Source organism: Drosophila hydei, unplaced genomic scaffold, assembly GCF_003285905.1.
Source record: "Drosophila hydei strain 15085-1641.00,03,60 unplaced genomic scaffold, DhydRS2 tig00000063-arrow-pilon, whole genome shotgun sequence".
NCBI lineage: Eukaryota > Metazoa > Arthropoda > Insecta > Diptera > Drosophilidae > Drosophila > Drosophila hydei.
Window position 1 is genome coordinate 3,531,809 of NW_022045657.1, and position 27,832 is coordinate 3,559,640.

At 37.2% G+C, this 27,832-nt stretch overlaps 1 protein-coding gene across 3 annotated transcripts; it reads left to right on the plus strand.

The window, feature by feature from the left end:
* Positions 1–224: 224 nt before the first annotated feature.
* Positions 225–27,827, plus strand: LOC111593330 (protein CREBRF homolog). 3 transcript variants are annotated; one of them, XM_023306041.2, is made up of 6 exons: positions 225–360; positions 24,353–26,342; positions 26,404–26,624; positions 26,707–26,962; positions 27,026–27,151; positions 27,228–27,827. In XM_023306041.2, exons 2-6 carry the CDS (start codon positions 24,521–24,523, stop codon positions 27,332–27,334), a joined length of 2,532 nt encoding a protein of 843 aa, XP_023161809.2. In that variant the 5' UTR covers positions 225–360; positions 24,353–24,520; the 3' UTR covers positions 27,335–27,827. The 3 variants fall into 3 exon arrangements, with proteins under 3 accessions (XP_023161809.2, XP_030078714.1, XP_023161808.2); XM_030222854.1 differs by lacking the exon at positions 225–360 and adding an exon at positions 7,382–7,445; XM_023306040.2 differs by lacking the exon at positions 225–360 and adding an exon at positions 13,827–13,906.
* Positions 27,828–27,832: the final 5 nt, after the last annotated feature.

The following is a 27,832-nucleotide window of genomic DNA, read 5'->3' on the forward strand; positions in this document are numbered from 1 at the left end:
AACTTTCCATGACAACAAATTTACAGTATATTTTTGCTGAGCTACGCACATTCGAAAACCCGAAAATCAATTAATAATCAAAAAACGAGTCGATAACAATATGTTTCAAACGTGGCGCTTTTTTCCAGCGTCAATTTACAGCACTATTTGCTCTGTGCGCGCGCGCCAACATGCAACCCTGTGTGTAGAATATCAAAGCAAAAGCGAATGGTAGAATAGTTAAATAGTCTTCAGCTACACCTGCGTGCTTCACTGTGATTGCCCTAAAAATTCTTGGAAAAGCAAAACGAAAACTATAATTGGCTATAGATTTGTGTGTATTTCATGCAAAAGTGCAAGAATTGTCCAAACGTCAGCTGGGTAAGCACTCTGTTTATTAGCATAATAAATAAAGTGTCTGTACGTATATTATTGTATACATATATTAGATATCTAAAATGCTTTGTGTTTGGTACAAAGAACAAAGCGTAACGTAATTTGGTGTCAAAACAAGACTGTGGACGTCTGGTTGTGTGCCCCGCCCCCACTAATTAGCATAAAACGCTTGCCATAAAACGAAAAACTAAAGCAAAGCACAAAAGAAAAACACAGCTCGGAAAACGTGTTGTTGCTTGCATTTTTTTTACACGAGCGACTGGTTGCATTGTGTTATTTGTTGTTGTTAGTGATGTTGTTGTTGTGTGTGTGTGTGTGTGTTGGCTTCTGCTGCTTCAATTGCAACCTTCACCATGGCAACCAGTGGGTCAGTCAGCCGTTGTAAACCTGTTATTTGTTGTTGCTCTAGCTGCTGTTTATTGCGATTTGTTGTTGCGTACTTGCTTGCTACACATTTTTATGGTCGCCCAAATTGGCGCGAAAACTTTGCCAGCTGCAAAATGTGTGCCAAACGGTGTGTAGCTTGCATGCTGCATGCCACACTTATACATGCATGTATGTGTGCTATCTCTCTCTTTCTCTCGCTCTCTCTCTCTCTTTTACTCTGCCTTGCCCTCTGATTGACACACTTCCGCACATGGCATTCATTCATGGCACTGGGCCCACCCTCCCACAACTTATTGTGTGAGAGAGATGCACATTTTGTTAAACCTATTTGCATATTCTTGATCTTCGCCTTGTGCAGTAAAGAGAGTGAATTTACGAGCATTAACTCTCTGAGCGACATATCCGCCACACTTTAGTCATTGCTCTGTGATGTCTGCTTAACAAAGAGAAAAAGCTTCAGGGCTCCAGCTAAACAAGACAAAAACCGTATGAAGAAGTTTTTCTTACTTGACTCCACTTTACTTAAATTTTCGATTACATATTGAGATTAATTAAAATTAATTAAACCTTAATTATTATAGCTGTTTGCCTGTAGGCTTAGTTAAGACACAACTAGAGGTTCTTAAGCATGTATTATAAATCATAATATTTACATATTTAAGAAATGATAAATACATTATGCATGTATAAAAAATCTTTAAATATTCTTATCTTTCAGAAGAGATTTGTCCGTGTATTTGCCAAGTTTTTGTTGTTTCTTACTGTTGTATCTTATAAGCAGGCATCTTATCTAGTGATGAAATCCCCGAAGATATTCTCTATTCAAATAATGGGGATAAATAAAACGTGTCGCATCTATTTGCTGTTTTCAATAATATTTTCTATCCTTAGATAGAGCTTTTAACTGTTCAGCTATTTGTTGTGTCTTATGATCGCCATATTGCGAAAGCTCTGATCTAAAAAGCTCTGTGCTGTTGCTACCTCCACAACGCAGGCCCAATCATCCCCCAGCATCCAAGTGTGTAAGAGTTTGTGTGTGTGGTGTAATTGTGATTTACTCATTCATGTTATGGTTAGCTTACTTGTGCACCCTTGCCTCCCCTCAGAGGGAAGCTCAACCTGAACCACAACCCTTGTCCTTCGACTTCAATGTCTTCTTGCCTGCACGTTTTTAGGGTGCTTCCAAGGACCCAGTGACATTGTAATGGCTTAGAAATTTACACGCATCTCCCGCTGTGCCACATGCAGCCCTTACATGACTGTTTGCCTTGAGGGGTTGATTTGCTTTTGGCAATGAGTGTAAATATGCTGTCGGGCTTTCATTCAATACGGTCTGGGTTATTTTTTAAAGCGTTTTTTAATTCCTTTACATACCTACAAGTACAGCAAGTTATTCAAACGTCTTTTGTGCCATGAAGTTTTTTGAATGGAATTTTCGTTTCACTTACCACGTGCTTCCAAATGACGCATACGAGGGGTTGATCGTGAGGGAATTCAATTGGATGTGAAGTTACGTAAGAGAAATCTTCCAGTTATTTCAATAAGCTTTGGTTTACTTTGCCATAAAGTCTGTATTTGTTATAATAATTTTAAATTTTAGCTTATAAATAAAGCATATTTTTATCTATAAATAAGGCTCCATCTGTACAGCTTAACTTAGTTATGGAATACTCCCTGCTAGGCTTAGCTAACATTTGGAAAACAATAGAATTTTCCTAATTTCCATTGGCTGCCCATCTGGCTGGGAACAATGGCATTAGGTAAAAGCGCCCCTGGTGCCAAACTACTTTCATGTGGTTCCTTTTCTAATTGAAGAAAAACACAAGGTATTCCTCTATTTTTCTTTTTGGAACCAGTTCTGCTAATTTGTGCACACGTGCAAAACTCAAGGCATGTAACTGGACGAAAACAAAAGATCCTGCAAACAAAAGGATCCAGCTGGAACCGGTTGCCTGGGGGCAGGAAGTGTAAGGTTCAAAATGCCGCCAGCCACTGACACTGCAAATTAATGTTAATTTTTGGGTAGTAATTGATCAAAAACGTATATATATATATATATGAAAAAACTTTCTTTTTGCTTCATTTATCTTCAATGTAATTGCAGTCTTGTTAGAGATTTTGATAGATGTTCGCTGAGCTGAGTTCAAGTGGTTCCCAGATAAGACGGCCAGGAAAGTTAAGCAGTGTTAAAGTTCAAATTGGTTAAAGTTCAGCTGGAACTAGTTTTAAATTCCGCTGAATTTTAAGAAACTTGAGTTATGTTGTGGCGGAAGCTTATGATTTTTAAATTTAAATTAGCTTATTAACTATAAATTAAAGTTCAGCTGGAACTAGTTTCATTGCTAGAATTGTAAATCGCATAACTTAGATAAACATAATGAAGCTCAACTGGAACTAGTTAACTTCTTACAGTTTTATTATTTCATTCATTATTAACTTTATAAAATAATATTTATTAATTGCTCGAGTCCCTGATTTGTAGATAAGTTTCATGGAATCAATTTTTAGCTTTAAACTAGTTTTATTTATGAATCTGCTTATGCCTTGTTGATGTTGGACAAGAAGAATGACTAGGGACAAAAGAACTGGCCTCGATGATACGTTTTCTACCTATTTGAAAGTATATAAATTTTTAGATAGTTCAGCTCATTATCTAAGTTTTAACTAGTTGACCATAAGTTCAATGAACCACTCAGATTATAGACGCTTGGGAATTATTTCTATTAACTAATATTATCCCTTACACTTATAAAGCTTTGGCTCGAGTCAAATGTGTAAATGAAATTTCGAAACTCTTCGATTTTCCTTGGCTCTTTGACAATGAGAGGGTTACGAATTGTTGGCTGTGTTTATTTCTTTTAATCGACATTATGTATGCACCGTAAAATCGATTGAAAACCCTCTTTCAATTCAATTGAAAACAGTTTATAAATCATCGACGTCGTTTGCAACGCTTGAGCATGGAGGCAAATGACTTAAGGAACTCTCGACTGTAGACTTGCCGCATCCAATTCTCGTCTGGGTTGGTCTGTGAGCCACCCTTAGGGGTTTTCCTTCCGGCAAATCCATTTCAATTATTATGAAAATTTGCTATTTACATTTCTATTGAAATGAATTGCTCAGGGAGGGAGTCTTACGGACGCGAGTTTTTAGGGAAAAGCGCACCTAAATCCTGTGCACATATTTTCGAAAATCGCTTGAACGTGAAAAATTGGAAAAACATAAAAGTAACATAAAACTTAAGCCGAAATAGGGTTGACTCAACTTTTGATTGTCTTTGCCATTGTGTCGGAAACTTGGGAGATCCTCCTTAGCTCGATTTGGGTTTCCTTCTGCCGCTCCGTGTCGCTGACAGTGGGACAAAAGTTAATGTTTTTATATGTGAAGCGCTATTGTTCGCCCAAACTGGAATTCGAACTCGAATTGGCATAAAGCATTCGAGGTACAATCATAACAATAATCCCAGTTCCCAAAAGATGCCTTGCTCGTATCTATCTGGGGCAACGGGTTGTCTTGTTAACTATTGTTCGCACAACTCCTGCTCACTAAGACTTAAGCGCTACAGACCTATTGTCCTCCAGCTCACACACGGACACGCACAGTTAAGTAGTCAGCGAGGGTTAGAAAGCTAGCACGAAGATGCTTCATTCATTTCCAGGAATCCAATTTAATGTCCAGTCATGTGATATGTGAATTGAGAAGTCTTCCTAGCCACTTATGACTCAATATTGATTATGTAAGACATTATTAGAATTGTAATCTGTAATCTAATGTCTTTAATTTAATATTAAAGTTAGGCTCTTAGATAAATATGTATATAGTAGAGCTTCTGTAATACTATGAATAAAATATAGTAATACACTAATAGAAGCCAATCAATAATCAATATATGAGCAATATTCCACCATGAATACGAAAAACTAGCTATGTCCGAAGGAAACGTTTAGTTAAGAATAGTTTTCAGATGGATTAGAAATGTTCACATATAAAAACTGATCCGTTAAAGCAGCTTTGGAATGTCTGAAAAGCATAGCAAATAGTTCATAAAGACATAGCTATAATCCAGCAAGCAGATTACTAGCTGATGGTCTTATCTGTTACCCATCCAGGGCCACGTCTTACTCCCGCTTCGAAATAACCCTCAAGTCGCTGTCATCTTCGCTCGACCGCGAAGCAAAGCACTAACAGAAATGGCAAGTTTTACTGTACTTTTGGTGTGGTCTTCTCGAGTAAACGTGAGTAATAAATGCTGCAGTTATAAAAAAGGAGTCCTGTTGTCAAGCACACGCGATTACTCACTCGCTCACACTCAGTGAACTTTACGCCGGGAACTTCATCCGCCGGTGCTTTCCACCCCGCGACGTTTGCTGGCGAAACACTTTGGTTAAATCGACTCAAAACAGAAGAAACAATCAAAAACGCTGTATTCGGGTGCTATTGACTTCAGAATACCCGTTCTCAAGTCGAAGGCAGCTAAAAATTTAAGTAAAGTATTTTTTTCTTTTGGCTCCATTTTCATTCGACTCACCAATTGCAAAGTTAGCAGATTCAGTCTCTAAAACTGTGAAAGATTTATCTTTTTATTTGATGATCTTTGAGATATATATCCAAAATTGCTAGTCAATATACCCTCCTTACTTTGTGAACGTGTATAAAAAGGCCCAAAAGATTTGGCGTTGCCATTGAAGAATACTAGAAGGCAAGCATTCAACAGCCTTTTTGGGGTTAGTTTCTGTGCTTCGAGATTTTCCCTTTGTTGACATACCCTGACTAAACGAAAGGTATTTCCATTATGTTACTTTGATATGGAGAATATAGACTTAAGACAGATAGTATATACATATAGTTATATATCATAAAAATATGTTATTATTCTTTGAAAATTTACTGTTGCTCATATGAAAATCTTCTTAGATTACAAATAGAGGATCTTAATCTGTTGATAGCAGACTTGTATTACTTATATAAATAATATATATAAATAATAATATATAAATATATATATTATATAGATAGTCTTGTTCAACTGTTTTTAAGAGCATTAAAACTTCGCTTTCTTAGCCAGAATCTGTCAAGTTTTCTTCTATTATCATCGCGTCTTTTTCCAGGATATGCCTGTATACACACACACACACTTATATATACATATATACAAGTTTTCTTCTGCTCTCCGCTAGCTGGCGGTGGTGGTGCTGCTGCTATTGCTTTGGCTGTGGTGGTGGATGTGTGTTCCAATCTGCCACGCCACCGCCAACAAATCCAACAGGAGAGTCGCATCCAGTGTCCCTCTCTCTCTCTCTCTCTCTCTCTCTAATTCTGTGTGTCTCTCCCTCTCTCTCTATTTGGGTTTTTGGGCATTCCATCGGTACACACTGACACAGTTATCGAGTGCAGTTCGGACAGGTCGGTTGTGTCTACTCCCGGTTCGCGTCGCGTATATTTCGTAATTCGTATTCCGTATTCCGGGTTTCGCTCTTTAATCCTTTAATTGTTGCTTGTTAAATCCTTTAGATAGTTATTTCGTGCGTCTTATAAATCTGCAGATCTTAACTCACTCGCTTGACTCATCCTTTCGCTTCGTTTGTTTTGTTATATTTCTCTTCGGGTAAGTTAAAGCGTGTAATTCCTTGATCTCTAGAACTTAAGAGCTAAAGTGCTGCACATTAATTACTTGCCAGCTCATGAACTTGTCTATATAGTCTATATATGTGCATAGATATAGACCGCGCTCCTCTGTGCTTTGTTGCAAGTGCAGACACACAGTGACAGATGCATTTTATATCTTTTATGTGAACATGCAGTTGCTCTTTGTGCCTCGCCTTGGATTTGTTGTATTGCAAAAACTTCCGCATTGTCAAACATATAGAAAACATATAGACGACGGCCGCTGCTACTAAAGTCGGCAAGTCGGCAAGTCGTCTGCAATCAATGAACCGAGACCCACACAAGTTTTTCAGTACACATATCGCAATTGAATGCATATATACGTAGATTATATTGCCATTACGCTCGCTAAGAACCAGGAGACGACTCTCATATACCCGCACCATCTATTAAGAATTTAATAATTGATATATAATCAACTTGGCATCGTTTTTATTTATCATATATATATATATATATATATATATATATATATATATATATATTTATATATTTATATATATATATATATATATATATATATATATATATATATATATATAAATATATATTAGAAATCCATTTTAATTGATACCTAGATATTCTTCAATTCTGTCAAGTAAATTTATTTTCCATATGCTTACAAAAAATGTTAATACTTTTGGAGACAATTCAAAATTGAATATTAAATTACTATTCAATTTTAATTATAAAGTGTTTTTATTAATTGTTAATTTATATTAATTGTTAATTTTCAATCCCATGCAGAGTATTTAGCATCTTTAATTCTTTCACTTCATCAAGTCTTATATACCCCTTTCAAAACGCTTTCAGTGCGGGTATACGAAAATGAATATGTTTCTTATTTGCTGTTTCCAGAGTCTCTAATATTTAATTCTATATTTTACATATTTCACTTGTAAATTTCATATATTATATACCTCTTTGTTGTTCACTTTTCTTCTTCTTATATGCAGTTACGTGCTCTTCTTAAGAAATTACTTGAAAATGATTTTTGTCGTAGCTGGCTACTGAAGAAGGTGAGTGCTTATCATATAAGAAAGCCTAAAGATTATAATAAAAAAATAATTCTAAGATTTTTGTTGTGATTTCTTAATACTACTTGAATTGTTGATAGGTGTTTTTTTTATTTTGAGCGTCTTATCTGAGCGTATGCTTATCTGCAAAACAATTTGAATTGAATAAAACCACAAATAACTTTTTAGAATATCAATGTACTATAAATCAAATACAGAAAGAAATTAGATAATAAATTGAATTGTATATAGAGAAGTAGAAATAGATGAAATAACGTTAGAGACTCAAGCACCTCTCTTTGCGCTTCTCAACAGCATGATACTAATAAAATTTCCCCACATATTAGCTGTTCTCGATAATTATAACTATGCCACAGCTAAATTCGAATCCATTGCCAAAAAGAAACACCCACATTTTCGTTTATAATGAAATTTCCTTGAATGATTCAAATTGGACTTTATGTAGCAGCTAAAATTGTATGTTGTGACGTACTGTAGCGATAGTACATCTAATATATAACTGTCCCAGCTAATGGTCGTATAGCAACTCGATAAAGCAACTGAACCCAAAACAAAAATAAAAACAAAGAGAGCAAAAAACTGTCTAGCTTCAATTGGCCCTGAACTTGACTTAAGCACTGTGGAAATGTCAGTGGCTCTACGTTTTGGCCTATACGGCTATACTATATAGTAAAATGCTTAGTCGCTCAAATTGTTATTGTGTTGTTTTCTGTTATTTTTTTATCGGCGATATATAATTTGTGCGCTGCTCGAAAGGGGCCAATGAACGTTAAGCGCACGAATCAGCACAAAAAGCAAAATAGGCAAAATTAAAAAAATATTAATAATATAGTCGAAAATATTGTTTATTTATGGAAACCGCTGAATGGCTTCAATCACATGCTAAATGCATGTCAGTTTGTCAAAGAAAACCTTTACCAGTTGAAAGCCAATCAAATATTCTATTTGAAATTATTTCAGTATCGTTTATTCGCTTTTATTTTAGTTTGTCTAATGTAAATATCAACATTTTTTATCAGGCGCGGACTTTGATCTCACACTGGTCTAACAGCTTTTAAATCTGAACTAGCACTTCCTTATTCATAACAATGCTGCGAGCCTTTCTTTGCGCTTCTCAAAATTTCCAGTCGAGTGTTTTCATTTTTTGAACTTGTCTATAAGCTTCTTTGTAATGTTATCCAGTCTTAGCGAAATTGTATTTTAATTTTAATAATGCAGCGTGCTCAAAAATCCGAGTCGAGCGTTTTTATATTTTAAACTTTCCTGTAAGATGCTTGTCAATATTATCCAGCTTTAACAAAATTTTCACAGGAACTTAACCGATTTGATTTCCTCTTTTACGTCTTGGGTGTGAACACTTTCACTGTTGCTTCGCACCCTCTTAAGCAGTCCACCCACAAGCAGTGCCAACCCCTACGCCCTACTGTTCGCTTCTTGTTTTCCGCTTTGTTGTTGCAAATTTTCATTTAATAAACATAAACAAATCGATACGCGTCACAACAACCAACCAACCAGGCGTTCTATAGTATAGACCCTATCGATACATACGAATATGTCTATAATACTATATAAGTATATACACATTTGCCGGCTGCTGTTGAGCCCCCACATTGGGGGTTGTTGTGGAAATTCTTGTTTTTTTTTTGTTATTTTGCTGCCATGTTGAAAATTACGACGCAGAATTTCATTTGCAATCCTTAAACAAGCTCTGGACAGCCGTACGTGCTCTCTCCCTCTTTCCCCTCTCTCTCTCTCTTTCCGTCTCTCTCTATCTATGTGGCGGTTTCTCACTTTTTCTGACATGCGCTCGCATAATGAAACCCACGCTCTGTTCCAAATCCGCCAGTGTTAAGCGTAACGCCCACACGCTTTCGCCCCATGTCCTTGATAGCTTTGCGAGAGGTCGGTCGGATTTTTTGTTGTGCTTCTGCACATTCATAACAAAAACAAGTTGGACAATTTAAAGCAGCCCACGCCGACAATTCTAATATCCTTTATTTACCACAAGGCGATGGAAATCCTATTCCTATTAGACAAAATATATAATTGGATAAGTTTCTTTTTAGATTGTACAAAGTGCTCTACTACTTGAATGAACAAAGAAGAGATTTTATACACTTTTTTGTGCATTCTTTCTTTGTATTTTTTCTATTTCTTTGTGCATCCTCAAATATTACATTTTCATGAAAACATTTCAAAAATACAACTTCCACATCCTTGATCATTGCACTTAAAGACTCCGTATATTAACTGAGTTATCAAGATTTGTTTGATGGGTTTGAACAACTTCTTCAAACTAATCAGCCACCCACACACGTACGCTGCTCAGTCGTTGCATGTCCAACTGGAGTTGCCAGACCTCTAAATGTGATAGCTTTTTGTTAATTAAAACATATTTATGCTGTGGCTTGTCAAATGCTTTGCATTTAATTAAAAAGAACGCGCCCGCGGTAGCATAAAGAATACACAAGTAGCTGGGCTGCAAGGCGGACTTTTAGTGTCGGCGTCGACGGGGTGGCAACTCTGGCAACGCCCACTAACTTCTCAAGGTCCCGACGCTTCGGACTGCCATGAACCCGACGACGGCGACGACGACGCTGCACGAAGCAAAAGTGAAAGTGACGAGTGGATGGAAGAGTGGGTCGCTAAAAAAATGAAATAAAAACAGCAAGAAGAAGAAGAAAATGGAAGCAGAGAATAATAAACCGGTGCTCGTCAGCCCTAACGCCCACACAACCACGCCCACGCAACGTTAGTCGCGGCGTAGGCGTCTGCTTTAGGTGCTGTTTGGTAAATACTCACAGAAGGATACCGGCGCCCACGTCCTTGACAATCGTTTACCACATAGTAGATCCTTGAAATGGGTGTGTGCGTGCTAGTATGCGTGTGCGTGTGTTTGAGTGTGGTCTGGCATCCTTGGTATTTCTACTTAAATATAAACTGGAACGACTGTTCCTGAAGTGCGCTTCAATGATTGTTGTTGTTGTCCTGTCGTCCGTTTCCCGAGCATTTATTTACTCCACTCGCGAACTGTTTTTGTTTTCCTGTGTCGCAATTTGCCATTCAAGGACATGGTCGTGATTTTATTTATTTTCTGCAGCAACAGAAGCAGGAGCAGCTTCTGGGTAAAAATTTTCCATGCGTCAATTGGATTGTCATTGAATTGCGAAGAGCTCTTAATAATCCCCAATGGTTACATGCGTCGAGGAATAGGATTATTTGAGAATGTTTTTATTATTGGATTTGTGTTTCGTGTGAATTGCAATTGAAGCTGAAACGCTTCAGTTGGCTGACTTAGGCTGTAAATAAGGTTTTGTTTCACCGGCGAAGCAAGCAGTATCGGAATATGATTGATAAAAACGAACGTGGGACTTTTGTATTGTTGATGAAATTCGGTTATGAAATAGGAAATTGAAATGTTAATTTTTTTATAAAATATATATAGTAGTTGGTTACATTTATCAGAATAAGAAAGTCGTGTAAAGTATAAGATTATGCTATATTTGTCTTATAAAGTATAAGTTTATATTTAAACATATTACCGATTGTATAAGTTCAAAAATTATTTCGAAATTTATGTTATACATTGTTTACGACATATTGCATCAGCTTTATGCTATAAAAACTTAATATGAACGAATTGTGTCAAAAGGGAGCAGAAAAAAAATAAATGCTGATATTTGATACAAATACACACACTTATGTATATATGTATGTATGTATGTGTGTATATATGAATATAATTATTTAAATGCATATGTTTGCGTGAAATAAAGACTGAAAAACCTTATTAATGCGCGCATTCCTGTATTTATTATTATTTTAATGCTTTTTACTGGTTGCTATAAACAAACCAATAAAGAAGCGAATACAGGCAGGAAAAAAAACGCAACGTCAGCAGCAAATAGCTGGCACATGCAACGGTTCTTAAAGCGCGCGCAATTTTTGTTTGCATCTCGTTTTCTTGTTTTGTTTTCTTTTTTTCTTTAAATAAAACTGTCTTTAATATTATAGTGTTATCGCAATGCTCAACTAGTTTATTTTTGCTAAAATCAAAACACAAATCAAAGCGCCAGACAATTTCATAACAAAAATTTGCATTGTACAAAAAAAACGAAAAGAAAAGAAAAGAACAACAGAAGCAATAACAATGCGAATGCGCAGAAAATAAAAACAAGCCGCCTAACCCGAAGTAAACAACAAAAGTGACGTCAAAAAACAAAACGGGTGGGCAGTGGCAGAGGCAGCGCATAGAGAGGAAAAGTGAGAAAGAGAGAATGGAAATAAGCGCGAGCGGAAGCTTTGTAAATGAATTTATTTATTAATCAAATGGGGAAAAAACATAAACAGCTAAAGCAAAACGGACAACAACAAATGCATAAAGGCACACAACAAATATAAAATCCAAAAACAACAACAAACGCAACAGACTGTACTCAAGTAGCTGCGCTGTCGCTATCGCTGTTTTACTCCTCTACACTGTCACACGCCCCCAGCACCGGCATTCAAGAACTGAAATGGAAAAGTGGAAGTGAAAGAAGCAACAGACGAAGAGACGTTCCTCTGCTGCTTATAATTGTGTGGGTGAGCGACATGCGCGCTTATAAACGTGCTCTCTTTTTCTCTATCTCCCTTACCGATTGCTGCGCTCGCACAGCTGAACAATCAAAACAAAATCGTCGACTCGCGAGCTTTTACTTGCTGTGCTTGTCGTGTATTTGTCGTCGAGCTTTTAAAACTTTTTATCAATCGGTCAAGAACGTTTGACGAGCGCAGACACGGAACGCAATACAACACAGTTAATGTGTGCATTTGTGTGTGTAGCGACACAAAATACACATACACACACACATATATATATATATATATATAAATACGGTGCAGAGTGCGATAATCAAAATAAAAGAGACAAAAATGATATTTATTGTCGTTTCGTACATGTCAGAAACGCTGATAGAATGAACAACGAGCGTGATGCGGCGCGTGTGAAAAATCAAAGTAAAAAAATGTAGCATTTTTCATCAAGATGTAATTGTGTTCATAATTCACTTAGCGTGCAATTAAACCAAATCTTTCAAAAACGGCAACAAAACGCGTTCTAGCCATACGAGCTTAACTAAATTAAATCAGGTGCCAGACATTCATTTAAACAAACTCGCTTAGACAATGCGCGAACTAGTTTCAACATTCAATCACGAAGAACAACAACACTAAGCGCATTTGCATAAACAAATACAGCAACAAACATTTAAAATAAAAATATATATATGTATATATATAACTGCCAAATTTAAAGAGTGCTGGAATTCAACAACAAAAATTCTAACGCTAGCGTCAGCGTCGGCGTCGACGGCGACGTTTGTCTAACAACTGGCTCCCTTTCCCCTCAACCGAAAGACTCATACACGCACAGGCATAGAGGAGCGCGCGCGCATTTGTGAGAGAGCTTTGCTTTGCTTTGCTTTACTCTCGACTGTTCATTGTCAGCTTTGATCAGTTGTTAGCAACGCACTCAGCTGCTCGGTCGAAATCGCCGCAAAATTGACAGCAACAACAGCAACGAAAACAAAAGCACCCACAAGAGCTTTTAAGTTGTTGTAAATTTTTGCCATAATTATTAAACAAATTTACGCTAAATATATATATCGAACGTCTCAACGTGTGCCATTGAGTGTCAGTGTTGTCTAACAGTTCAAGATAAAGCGACAATAGCTTCACTGTTTCTGTTCTCAAACTTCAAGTCTTACAATAATAATAATATTAATAAAGATAATAAAAAGAATAATAATAATAACCACAGCATAGCTTACTTGCTTCTAAATATAACAATTCATTGAGCTTATGTTTTTGTTTCTGGCGACAAGCTGATAAGATTTCGCCGCGAGTGTATATATGTATATACATATACAATATATATTATAATTTTACTTATCAAAATTTATACAAAGTGTGCATAGCTCTACTCTTATAAATATTATACACACATACACATACATATACAAAATATTTCTGTTTTAATCGCCACATGTGTGACCCAATTTATAAAAAAGAAGAAAAATATATTAAACAACAAAAAGCGTGTTCAACACCAACAATGAAACACACAATTTACATATAAAAAACAAGCGCCTATGCATGGGCACGCATATGAATTAATTAATGAAAGAAACAAATGCGCTAAAAAAATGTTTGTATAAACATTGCGAGCAATTTGCTTAATCAATTTTTATTTATGATTCGTGGTCTTAAAAAAATATAAAATCAATCCAACACGGAAGTTAACAACAATCGTATACGTTTCATATAACGCGCTCCAACTGAAAATTGTTTATACCTACATATATATATATATATATATATATATGTATATATATATATATAAATATATATGTATATATGTACATAGTATATCATTTTATAACTGTACGCTGCTAAATTACAAGGTTGGTATTCCAGTGAGTAATTATAAGAAAGAAATATACATTTACGTGGGAAGTCTATTTTAAGATATGTTTGCCAGACGTCGACCCAATAATCCAAAAAAGAAATAAATGTGTTTAAATCTACAAGAGAAGAAATAAATGCTACAGAAAATATTCAAAGACCACAAAAAATGTTAATTATATAGGCTTTGTACGACTTTCCAGACTTGGCCAAGAAATTAAAGACTTAGCCTAATTTTTATTACGGACTTAGAGCATAATGGGAATGCCAGACCAAATAGAAAGTTCAAAGAGAGCAGCTATAAAGAAGTTCTTAAAAGTCCATTAAGTATTTATAAAAAGTTGACAGGAAATAAATAAAATCAGACTTAAAGCACAAATCTAGAACGAAAATCATTTTCTAATTTCTAAAGTATTCAAAGATATCTAAAATCAAAATAACGATTTCTTTAAGACTTTATATACAATATATGCATTATTAATTATATTATTAAAAAATTTCGTAAAAAATTAAATCTTCCAGATTTTTATATCTCCAGCTTATATATTGTAATTGGAAAATTTTTTCCCTTTTCCGTTCTCAAATTCTTGAAACTGTCAAAATTTGTTATTTATATGCCTGAACCAATTAAAATGTCAACTCATCCCACGACACTCACACGCACACACTCGCACACACTGAATATTCTTCTAGTTGAGATTTGAAATCGAAATCGTGTAACGCGAGACCTTGCAACAAAGCGAGGCACATAAAACCATAAATAAGCTCGCATTTGTTTATGCTTAGGCCATAAAGTTGAGCTCAAAACTTGAGCGTTTCCTGTATGAAATAATACATTTCCAGCCATTCGAATGTTATTGGAGCGCGCATACACAAGTCTTAGTAAAATCATCGAAAATATGCTTAAATCTCTTGATTATTCGAATACTATATACTATATTGCTTGCCCATTTGTGCATATAATCAAAAGTCGAACAATACAAAAATTAAATATATGTGGCGAGAATGTACGACTGCACGATACCCTGTAAGTGTTAATGAATTTAGTATATATCTTGAGTAAGAACTCTTCTGAATTATAAATATGAAATTGCAGATGTCTAAAAATATATAATAGTGCAACTATAGTAACTAAAATAGATAGACTTCTGGGTTCGTATCCACTTTGCTCGTCATCCTAATTATGAACATATATATACTGAACATTTCTTACAGACTACCCTTACTTTGTATATACTTTTAAGGGGTATTACAAAGTAGGCGACCAGAAGAAGAAAAAAAAAAAAAAACAAATTAAATTTGAAATTGATTTCAATTTGAATTTCGAATTTGAACGCGTTCAGAGAGTTCAGTGTCAGTGCGCGAAAATTCAAGGCTGCACAAAAAACTGTTGCTGAGAAACACAAATATCGAGTTGGAATGCCTACAAACCGGCCATATGTTGGGCAAATACCAATAGTCCGCTGTCTCTTCACCCTGCCGCCCTCCCAACCCATCCCTCAGCAGGTTTTCAGCCTCAGTTTGTATGTGTGTGTCTGTATGTGTATGTCTTTCAAACCTAAAACCTCAAACCTTAAGCCATTTAGATATACTCCATGCTCGGCTCATTTGTTAGGCGCTGGTTTATTACGTATACGACGGGGTATCCAGCTGTCTGAGCCGCTGCTTGACTTAATTGACTTAACAGCGACAGCTGAATACGGCAATATCTGAAATATCTGTCATTGCATACCGTATAGTAATTGTTCAGCTGCTCTTTATCAATCAGTGACTCAACAGTTGAGCGCACGATAAGGCTCTACTGATAAAGCGGCCAAAAAGAAGACAAATAAACATTAGCGCAAGTACAAACGCGTTGGCAGGTTGATCAGCTGCTTAAAAACTGTTGACTGTTGACTGTTGACTGCCTTACCTGTGATATGAAACAATTAATCCTCGAAACAACTTTATTAAATGAGAAGTTCAGTATGAAACTTCCCCACAAAGCTCGTTGAGCTTATCAACCAAAGTTGGCCTTAAAACAAATGAAATGATAGGAGATGAGATTAAACTATATGAGATCGAAATTGAGGAGTATTCAACGAGATTTGGAATAGAATGTGCTACAGTTCTAAGAGCCTTGTATTAAGATTAAATTGTTTTAAATGTTTACGAATTGTTTATTATAAAATTAGTTTTCAACATATTTATTAATTTATATGCATATATTTATATACATAGATTATATTTATATATATATATATATATATATATGTATACGAATATGCAACTCGTGCCCACTCGTGTCACGATAGGAACTCCGTACGTCGCCCAGCTGTATTTGTTGTATTTGCCAGTTCCATTTGCCCCACTTGCCCCGACTATTCCCTTGTATAGGCATCCAGTTTCGAGGCGATTAAAATGCTGATTGTATTTGTCGCACTTATTGCATCATTTCTCAGTTACTCGATTGCTATTTATCGCTCCGTTTCGATTGAGAGCATATTAAGTGCATAGTTTAAAAGTGCTCATCGTGGAATTTGTTGAACACATTCCTATTTGTATATACATAAGAGCCGAACTGTCATATATATGTAGATAATTCCTATATATATTCTATATACGGTCAACGATTTGTCGGCCTTCAACTTTCTTTGTTGCTGGCTGCTTGGTGATGTTCCCTCTGGCTGTGGCCTCTGCGGATGCGGCCATTAAGCAAACTTGTTTGCTTTTCTTTGAAATTTCGTAAAAAGTATAAATATCTACCATATACAGAGTGTACTATATATCCATATCTATATAAGTATTTTAATTTCGAGATCTGTTGTTGTTCTAGTGAATCATAATTTGTTATTCATTTTATTTGTTACTTTTTTTTTGCTATTTGCTATTTGTTTTTATCCACACATCACTTCATCCACATCTAAAAGGCAACAAACCCTTTTGAAAGAATTCCTAGAATTTGTTCTTGCACTCGTTTTCTTTTTTCATTTTCTTTTGTTTTCGTTCTCGTTTCACGGTTCTTCTGATAAAAATAGTTATCCAAAATAAATGTGGAGTGGACACTTCCGTTTGTTTTTAATAATTTTCGCAAACGTTTTTCCCAACATGTCTGATAGCATTAGTCACTTATCTCGTTTGACATTTTCCAGCTGTTAGCCTTTGCTGTCGATAAGAGATATCCATGGGGTATAATCGGTGTTATCGTCAATGCTATCGACCAACTATTTCTAATATTACTTTAAAAAAGTCCCTTTCTCCGAGAAGATAAACAGGAATTCCGACTGTGAAGATGAGATTTGATTCAGTTTTTCTATAGAATTAGTAATACCCAAATGATGTATCCAGATTACGTATATTTATTTATATCTTATTAATTTGTAAGATTTCTTCTTAACTTAATTTGCTTATTTGAAGCTAATTTCTATTCTGCAAGAAATCGATAAGAGTTATTATAGCGGGGTTATATAGTATATTATACTATACTATACTATAGTAGACTATACCATACTAGACTAGACTATACTCAATAATGTTTCTAGCAGCTCTTGTGAAGTATCTTTTCGCTTCCTGAAAAATTCAAGAGCTCTTCGTAATGCTTGTATACTGCCTACAAATTGGCAATGTCTATAGTCTCAAAATGCTTATCAGCTGAGAGGCAGTAGTTGGGATCGACACTGGCACGCGGCTGCACGCTGATGATAAGAGCGAAAGCCAGACGCCTCTCCGGCAAACCGTTTCCTGATACGAAACTCACGTGTTCCTGCAATGTATCCGATGAAATTGCATGTTACATGCATATATATATACACAGACTATATATTATATGTGTAGTTCAATGCATTTGCAGTTTAGCTAAATGGAAAGTCGTCTGTCCAGTCACGATTTGGGTTTCTAAAGTCTTTTTATTTGATGTTATCGGAACTTGCTTTTAGGGTCTACGTATATATGATATATACTGATGTATAGGAGAATATTTGCCTAACATTTCAGCTGATTTGTGCTAATTTCTGTGCATTGTGCACAAATATGTTGCTAAATCAATATAAATTGATTTTAATTATTTATCTATTAGCGAAACAGCAGGCAAGCAATTTATATATCGATATATATGTATATAAAGCAATAGATATATAGATATATATTTTTTTTTTGTGATGTATATAATATATGTTGCTTCTTTTATATTCTATATATGAACTGGCATTGTTATTGATTGGTGGAGGCATCGAGATGGAGCTGGCATGGGTAGGCATGCCAGCAGGCAAAGTGCAAGGTAGATCAAAATGCGAGACAGAGAGGGATATTGATGTGTTAAATGTCTATAAATATGACGATACACAGATATGTGTAACCAATCGATGAAATGCTCAAATCTAATTTGCTTTACTTTAACCTGTTAAGAGCCGTTAACTATTGCACTAATATTTAGTTTAGAGGCTTAAAAATATAAACTAAGCAGTCCGTTTGATAAGTTATAAACGATAAAGATTACTCTCAATAATTGCTTTAAGTATTTAAGTATTTTTGTGACTTGTAAATATTTGGTTCAAATCAAAATGAATCGATAAACGATTGTACAATCCATATTGGTATTTCGATAAACGTTACTGTGTTTATAACTTTGGAAAATTATTCCCACCTCTAAGTAAATGCAAATGCTTCGATAGCTAAATCCATTGGTTCCACGCAAATTTTGGCGTCCTTCGGCCCCTTCCGCTCAAATTACAATTTGCGTCAGTTGTTTGTGTAATAGGTTAGAAAGTGTATATAAAAATGTAACACGCGACAGACGCCTGTTATATCATCAATTGACAGCCAATTGCAGCGTTTTCTGTCCTCTCGTTTTTTATACATAACTCGACATATTATTATGAAAACTATATAAAACAACAACGCCCCCGTATGTATACTTTCTATTTATTGCTCTGAAATTGGCGCCCTAAAAACTCGGACTAAAAATAGGCAAAGATTGTTAGAGTGAGAGAAAGAGAGTGTATGAGAGAGGGAGAGCGAAAGAGAGAAGGTGGGTGAGGTGGACGAAGAAGCTTGCACTTGACGGTAACTGTGGCTACCTCAACATCAATTCATTTAGCTGTGTGCGTGCGTGTGTGTGGAAGTGTGTGTCGTCCATATTGCGTGTGCCTAAAATTAAAACAAATGCAAAACGCCGAGAGGAACAAGAAAACTTAGCAGGAGTGACTTGCAGAAAATGCTAAACAAAGAAAATAGAAAGAGAGCAAGCACGAGCGAGTGCGCATGAGGATAAAGCAAACAAAATATAAATAAATAAAAATAAAAAAGTTGCATGCACTTGGAACATGTGACAGCGATGACGACAGCGACGCTGCTGTTGTTATTATTGTGGTTCTGTGTTGACAAATCAACATTGCCAGTTAAATGGTTGAAGGCAGAGGGGTAGAGGGAAATGTGAGTGTCAAGGGGGGCGACTAGAACTAGTCAGTGACCCATTGATAATGCAAAACGGAAGTTACGAGCGCGTTCAACGATCGAAATCGACACAAATGCAAGTTTGCGCCTCAATAAAAGAGAGCGAGAGTGCACCAATAGATTCGCCAGTGTTTTCATTCGAGTGAATTGTTTTTTCTTTGTCAGACAGCATGCGCGCGCTTTAACACAAACGTAACTGATAATGTTAAGCATGTGTGTCGCGGCGTTTATGCAACGTGCCAGAGTTCTGATTTAATTCTTGTTTTGTTTTTGTGCCCCGCAAAACAACATCAGTTGGTTTGTCTATAAAGCGATTCGATGCTTGAATACCTATACTACTTATATTTTATTTATATCTTCATTTTATGCATTATCAGCACTCACATTAAATGCATACATACCACTTTGTTTGTATGTATATAAATGTGTGAGTGTGTACAAGCATCTATTATATTTTCTGGCGAAATGTAAAAAGCTTCCTAAGCGCTGGCATTTTGTTGTTGTAAATTATATTTTATTTACACAAAAAACCCGTCCACCGCCAGGCAAAGCGACAAAAAGCTTTAGATTATTTACTACATACATGTACAATACACACACAGTCGCCACGCACACTTTATACATTTATACGAAAATGGCGACAAAAGCAAACAGTCGGAAAACATATGTTGCTCCCAGTACAAACTTTGAGTACACAAGCCAGAAAGAAAGAGAAGGAGAGCGAAGGCTCGCACAAATGGCCCACGCTCTCTAAAGCTTTTTACAAGCGCCTAGTTTGTTTACAACTCTTTGTTGTCTGTATGTGTGATTGTGTGTATGTAAGCGTGTAAAACAAAGGCAACACAGCGATAAATTATAAATTCAAAACAAAATATAAAAAATAAACAGTTTTGACCTTGGGTTTGGTTAATAACTGTGCTCTCACAGCGTGTTGGCTCGTTTGCTCTTTGTTTCGCCTGCCACTCTCTGCCCTTTCTTTTGCTCTCGTTAATTTGTTGATACCGTGGGTGCCCTAACTATTTTCTCCGTGCTGCTTTTTTATAATTGTTGCACATTATTTCACGCAGTGATGAAATTGTCTGTCTGCTGTGTTTATAATTTAAACTGAAATTTTTATAAATTTTAATTTTAAAATGTATAATTCTGTTTTGGTTGTTTTATATGACGTCATAAGCAGCTGCTATTGTTGCTGTGCTTTATTTGCTTTGGTCACGCCTTGTAGCCAGTTTTGTACTTTAAACCCTTGCTCCCAGCCAAGAGCGAACCAGTGCACGTTTCACGTGCATCCCACGCGTCTTTTGTTCCGTTCCGTTTTGCTTTGTTTACATACATACAATTGTATACACATACATATCTATTTATTTATTATATTTAGGCATCAAAGCTACTTCTATCTAGCTCGTGTCTGCCTTTTTTAATCATATGTTCTGCATTAGATTTTTTTTGTCGTTTTCATCTGCCTCCTCGCGTCGAGCTTTGCAAACATTTTGAGTTTATTACTTTTTTCTATGAGCGCGTTGTTACTTTTGTTATAATATTCTTCGTGATAATTATATAGACATGCTCTTCGTTTTAAAGCTTTTTTTGTGCTCTCTTCCGTTCTTTCTCCTTGGGCCATCACCAAAGGTTTGCTAGTTGTTCGGCTTGTCTTCTGTACAATTCCACTTAAATTTATAAGTATTATTTGTTTTATTTTTTTGTTTATTTATATTTTTTGTTATGTTGTTCGGCAGCAAATTTGTAATAAATTCTATTTGCGTTTTCTCTATTCCCATTCGTAGCTTTTGTATATAAGCGTCTGCCGTATGTTTCCTATTTATACTTAAGTACATATGTATGAATGTATATATGTATTCATCATGTACATATGTATGTTCTTGACTAACCACATTTGCTCATAGAGGGCGCTTTTGATTCGAAATTAAAAAAAATTGTTTGGCCTTCGACGCGTTCGGCAACCTTTGACGAATATTAAACAATTTAAAAGGCAACAACACGAAAGAGGGGGGATGGAGGGAGGGAGGAAGATTGTTGAAGAGGCGGGTTCGAGCAATAGGAATAATATGTAAAGAAACCAGAGAAACAAGCATCACTTAGCTAAAGTAGAATTGTTTTATTTGCCATTTAAGTGTCGCCTTAGACGCTACACGTTGTCTGCTTATGTGTATGTGTGTGTGAGTGTGCGCTGCTTGGTTTGTTCTCTCATGACCTTGACGAATAGGGTGGCAATGTTCGGTCCACTCTAGTGTTTGGGCTGTTGTAATTGATTCCAGCTATCAGCTGTTTAACTGTCGACTTATCGCCCAAAACCGACAGACTATATGCTGCAGATAAGCATCGACGATCGGGTGATATTAATTCCAAGGTCTCTTATACATAGTATTTTAGACTATAGAATTCTTTACATACTTACAAATGTATATATGTATATATATATATGCCTGATATGTCAAATAGTTGGCTGTTAATTAGTCAAAATACTAAATAAATTATTCAATTGTTGTGCTAACTTTAAATGAGTTATTGATCCAAAAGGCATCAGTGATATCACTCAATTGAAAAGAGAGGTAGATATCATTTCGACTATATATGATAAAGATGATATATGTATATAAATATAAATGTAAATTAAGCTGCAGTCAGCTTGTTCATATGAATGAAAATAACTATAGAGCTGAAATTTATTTTAATTGAATAAGTTATCGATTACATAATCGATAGATTTTTTGATTAAATTGTGGAAGTATTGATATCATGTAATAAGTCAAAAATTTGAGATATAATTTTGCAATGTAAACTTAGCGAAAAGATAACACTATCGCTCAACGATTAGTAATTTGCTATATCAGCTGATTATATATGTGTGCTTTCATATGATTGTTTACAGCAATAGTAATCTTAATGCACACATATATAAGTATGTATGTATATATGTATATTTTTACCTGTAAAATGATTAATATTACTGAACCTTTTTGATATTTGATTTAAACTCAAGGTTACCCATATTAGCTATCATAATTATCATTTATAACCTATATATGCATATACGGTAGTCAAGGGTTCTTGGAAACCCTTTTCGTTGTTGTGAGAAATGCGCAGCGATGAAATTTATAATCCCAATACTAGATGCAATTTCCCATTCATAATTTATGGCCATTTAAATCAACCAGAAGTTTCGTTTTCTTTGTAAACAAACTAATTAATATTTATAATCTACAACAAAAACAACAAGTAGAAGGAACAATAACAAACTGTGGAGTCACCTGCCCGGCGAAAGGCAAAAACCGTCGAACCACGAAATTAACAACAACAACAAATCCATCGAAAAAGCTACAAAAACCATTTTGGCATAGTTCTTTTTTTTTAATTTTTATTTTGTTCCCTATTTTTGTTACTAAGTTTCTTTCGACTTGATTTCGTATTACGCTCGTTCGTCTTGTTGTTTTTCTTAAAATTATGTATCGATTTGGATACCCAGCACCTATTGCATATGGGGTATATAGGCTTTCAGGGAAAAAGCTAACTGAGTTGGTCTATATACAAACTCCGAAAGTTACAATCTTATTTTAAATAATAATAGAGTAAAAATAATAATAGTAATAGTAATAATAACAATAATAGTATAATAATAATAATAATAATAATAATAACAATAATAATAGCATAATAATAATGAGATTCATAATAATGATTATAATTGTGACAATAGCGATAGAGGCGATGCTGATCCAGATTATTGGCATATAACGATCATTTAAAATAATCATAAAAATTATGATAATGATTTACGATAGTGATCATCTAAGGGTATCTTTCAGTCACGCCGACTGCAACTCTTTAGTTTTGATGTTGTGCCAAACAAAAGTGCGAATGATTTTTGGAAAAACAATGGGGAGGAAGAGTGGACCTATACGTAAAGCAAAGAAAGATAAGAAGACAAGAGCAACTAGAATCGTAAAAGTCTAGAATGAGTTAAAACTATTTAAGCTAGCAAAACATTTTCAAGATCGACAATTGGTATTTTGATATCTATTTTTTACCTAAGCATAGATCTTTAAATGTCGATATTTGGAAATAAAATAAATTGTTTCCGTTCTCATTCCTTGTTTAAGATCCTCCGTTTACTGTCTCTCTTTCTCTCTTTATCCTCTCTCTATATATATTTGCCAGGTGTCTGGCATCGTTAACGTGCCCATCAATCATATAACACGATATTACAAAGAGTTGCATATATATTCATGTATACACACATATACATAAATATAAATATATATATGTATATATTATTCTACAGTCTAGTTCCGGCTCAGGCTTAGATAAAAGCTGCACTGGCATCTGGCTTTGCAAAAGGAATTAGCATAAAGTTCAATTAAGTTTAATAAAATGAATCGAATCGAAGCTATATAATAGAGTTGTTATGATCTGCTATTCTATAAGTAGATTATTATTCATCTTATAATATCAAAATTATCTTTCAAGATCTATCGCGAGTTTAACAGTATTGATCAGTCCACAAAATGTTTTAGATCTATTTGGATGGATAATAAACCGTCGTTTGTGCGCTATATTTATATTTATTTATAGACATGTATATTTTAATCGATATTTATCAATCGAAATAGAATCTCATTTGTCCAAGTTTGATATAGGTATTTCTTTTTTAAATATATGCTTCAATACATTGAATTTCTTGATGGGAAAGTTTCTTAAAATTAATAATTGATATTTTGGTTAATCGAAAAAGATCGATAACTGCTTAAAATGTTATTTATTGTTACATATTGTTGAAATGTTGAACAAATAGTGCGCTCTAGAGTTACGAATATCAGTTCTTAGAAGATAGTTCAGATGAAGCCGAGATATTGTAACATTAAATGTTTTCCATAGCAACTGGCAGGCCTTGAGTCTTGGCTTTAAGCCATTCTGTGTGCCATAAACAACTATTTATGCTTATTTAATCGGAGATTCAATTGGCTTTAACTAACAGCTCAACTTTTCTATATCTTTTGCAGCAACTCTAAAGCAACTGCGCAGTCGCAGTCGCAGCGCAGCGCCTGGGCGCCAGGCGCACAACGACAACAATTGTTGTTGGCATAATTTGAAAGTATATTCTGTGGGAGCAGCCACGCCTTGTTCTTCCCAGCTTCGCCCACTGCATTGATCTCTACACTAGCGACGCCATGACTGAGAATCAGGTATATCCCATGTCATCGGAATTCTTTGACAGCGGCTCGAACAGTAGCAGCAATCCGTTGAAATACGAATTATATGCGCTGGCCGCGCCCACGCTGAGCATACAGACCGGCAGCTACAACAGCAGCAACAACAATAGCAGCAGCAACAGCAACAACAACTCGAGTGCCATTTCGAGCAGCAGCGGCAACAGCTACACATCGAATGTAATGCTGAGCACAACAGCAATCAGCATACCGCGCAGCAACAATCCCAATCAGAGCCATCATCATAGCCACCATCATCATCCGTATCAGCAGCTAAGCGGAACGCCGACGTTGACGCCTACTCCACGCCAGCAGCAACATCATTTGCACAGTTTGCCCAGCATGGCGCAGCAGCAGCAACAATTGCAACAGCAGCAGCAGCAGCAGCAGCAACAGCAGCAGCAGCAACAACAGCAGCAGCAGCAACAGCAGCCGCTGCAGCTAGGTGAACTCTCCGATTTTGGTTTGGATGCATTGGATGCAGCTTCGCTGTCACCAACTCTACTGCAGGACGTTAGCCTGGGCGCCACCTCGCCATTGAGCACCACTTTGTACAGCAGCAGTGCCAACGATTCAGGCGGCCACAATGCTGGTGGCAACAGCAGCGCTGCCGGCGCCGGCGTCGGCAGCAGCAACTATTTTACGCCCGATCTGAGCTCGTGTCTCAGCTTGAACTTGACATCGGAGCAGTCGCTGCTGCAGGATGTGGTCCATGGCAATGCGCTGCTCTACGAGATGACACCCAACTCGAATGCCATGTGGAGCGACATTAGCAGCGCAATCGTTCATACCAAACACGAGCCGTTTAATCTGGACGATGACTATATCTTTCCCAACGACAAGGCCGAGATGCAGGCCGCTGAGCTGGCTGAATTGAATGGCGGCGACTTCCTGGATGTGATGAGCACCATTGAGGATTTGCTGCCGGCACAGAACTTTTTGCTATCGCCGCAATCGCAAACGCAAGATGGTTTACCGCTGGAGCTGCTGCAGCAACAACAGCAGCAGCAGCATCAGCAGCAACAGCAAACGCAGCTGGAAGCTTTGCTCTCGCAGACGCAACAACAAGCGGATAACTTTGAGCTCTTCCATAGCACACCACAGAAGCCACCATCTCAATTGGGCTCGAGCTTCTCGCCGGGCAGCCAAGCATCGCAATCGCCGTTGACGCCACCTCCGCCGCCGCATGCCAGCCGCTCACAATACCAGCTGGTTAAGTCGCGCAACATGCAGGAGCTTGCGAAGAAGGGCATGGCCATGTCCTCGTCGCCCGACCGCCATTCGCTGCTCAGCCAGACGGCTGCACTCAGCCCGGGAGGCAGCAGCAGTGGCTTTGGCAGCGCTGCCAGCGGCAACAGCACAACAACTGCTGCTGGAAATGCTAGCTCCAGCTCCAATCAGAGCCCCGGTCAGGTGGTCATCACGGCAACTGCCGCCACGGCTGGCAACATTCGCAAATCCTTTGGCTATCCAACTGGAGGCAACGGCGGTGGCGGTGGCGGTGGCGGTGGCGGTGGCGGCGGCGGCTCCTCCGTGGAGAGCTCCCAGCTATCGCGCCTATCATCGTCGGCGCCGACGCATTTGGGCTTGGAGCACATTTGGATGCGGCGTGAGCCGCGACAGCATTTACTCTCTACCGGCTCGCTGGCCGAGGCCGAGAGCTTCTCCTCACTGAGCACCGGCAGCGTTTTATCGCCCGATGGCATCGATTTCTCGCAGGATGACGAGGACGATGCCTCCAGTGACAATAGCGACAACTACGACGACTTTAGCAGCGATAATGGTGAGTAGATCAATATATCATTGAAGCGCATTTAAATTCAATTTGTCATTTGCTGTCTCAGGCTCTGGGGATGAGGATGAAACACGCACATCGACACCGAATCAGTTGGGCAGCAGCAAGGGCAAGGAACGTTTCTTTTGGCAGTACAATGTGCAGGCCAAGGGACCGAAGGGCAAACGGCTGGTCTTCCAGTCCAAGCTAGAGGATCCACATTTCCTCAACGAGGTCACGGATCCCGTGTTCAGTCCCACTTGCTCGGTGCGCGGCATAAAGGTGTATAAGGTAGGTCTTCAATCAAATATAGAACCTTATCTTGGCCAATTCTCTCAGCTAATTCTAATCAAATTCGTATCTATCTTAACAGCACAGCGGCAAGGCACGCAAGGGCGATGGCAACGATCTGACGCCGAATGCGCGCAAGCTGCACAACATCGGCAAGGAGCTGGACAAGCTGAGTCGTACCATCAACGATATGACGCCCGTATCAGAGCTGCCCTTCAATGTGCGTCCGAAGTCGCGCAAGGAGAAGAACAAGTTGGCATCCCGTGCCTGCCGGCTGAAGAAGAAAGCCCAGCACGAGGCCAACAAAATCAAACTATATGGCCTGGAAATCGAGCACAGTGAGTGGAAGCAATACAATATGAATGTAATTGAACTATATTAATGCTTAAATCCGGTTACAGAGCGCCTGATCAATGGCATCGCAGAACTGAAGCAGGCGCTGGCACTGAAGCATCGCACAAAGAGTCAGGGCGAGTCCACCGAGGAGGTGGATCAGCAAATACAACGCATTTATGCAACGGCATCATGTAAGTGGAAACCAAAATATGGTTATATACATATTTATATATAAATCAGATATTAATTGTATTGTTTTTCTTGTAGCGGGCATACGTATTGCGGGCGGCTCGACCGATTTTGTGAATAAAGTCTTGGAGAATATGCGAGGCGGCATGCCCAATGGCGGGCTCGAGGATCTGCGCAAATCATAGGCCAAATATCCAAAGCTTAAACGAACCGCCCATCAAGTTTAGCCTTAAGCATTGACTAGCATGTAGCCATAGCTCTCGCCAATTAGATTCGTATCCTATAGCCCGGCAATGTAACCCAGACGTAACCACACAACAATACCAAACTAATCAAACAAACAATTTTCAAAAATGTTCTGCTTGACTGCGTGATAAAATGTGAATGCGAACAGGAGTAGAGAGAAGCGAGAAAGCGAGAAAGTGAAAAAGTGAGAATGTGAGAAATAGTTTTAACTGTGATTAAGAAGCCTGGCGTTGCATGCAACAGTTAAGCTTGTTTGGCCAGCGCTAAAAAATTGAAACGAAAGAAAATAGAATTCCCTGGGTAAAACTAAAATTAAAATATATGAAACAAAATGTAAAGAAAGAGGCAACCATAAAACAAAACACACGACGAAAATTCGTTTAGTTTTTAAGGAGAATAAGAAGAAAAGAAACGAACACAAGAATTGAAGAGGTAAA

Excerpts from the sequence above, each read along its gene's own strand:
- LOC111593330 (XM_023306041.2), top strand. The coding sequence starts at position 24,521 with ATGACTGAGAATCAGGTATATCCCATGTCATCGGAATTCTTTGACAGC. Across the intron at positions 26,343-26,403 it reads CGACTTTAGCAGCGATAATG|GCTCTGGGGATGAGGATGAA; the intron begins GTGAGTAGATCA and ends TTGCTGTCTCAG. Across the intron at positions 26,963-27,025 it reads TGGCCTGGAAATCGAGCACA|AGCGCCTGATCAATGGCATC; the intron begins GTGAGTGGAAGC and ends ATCCGGTTACAG.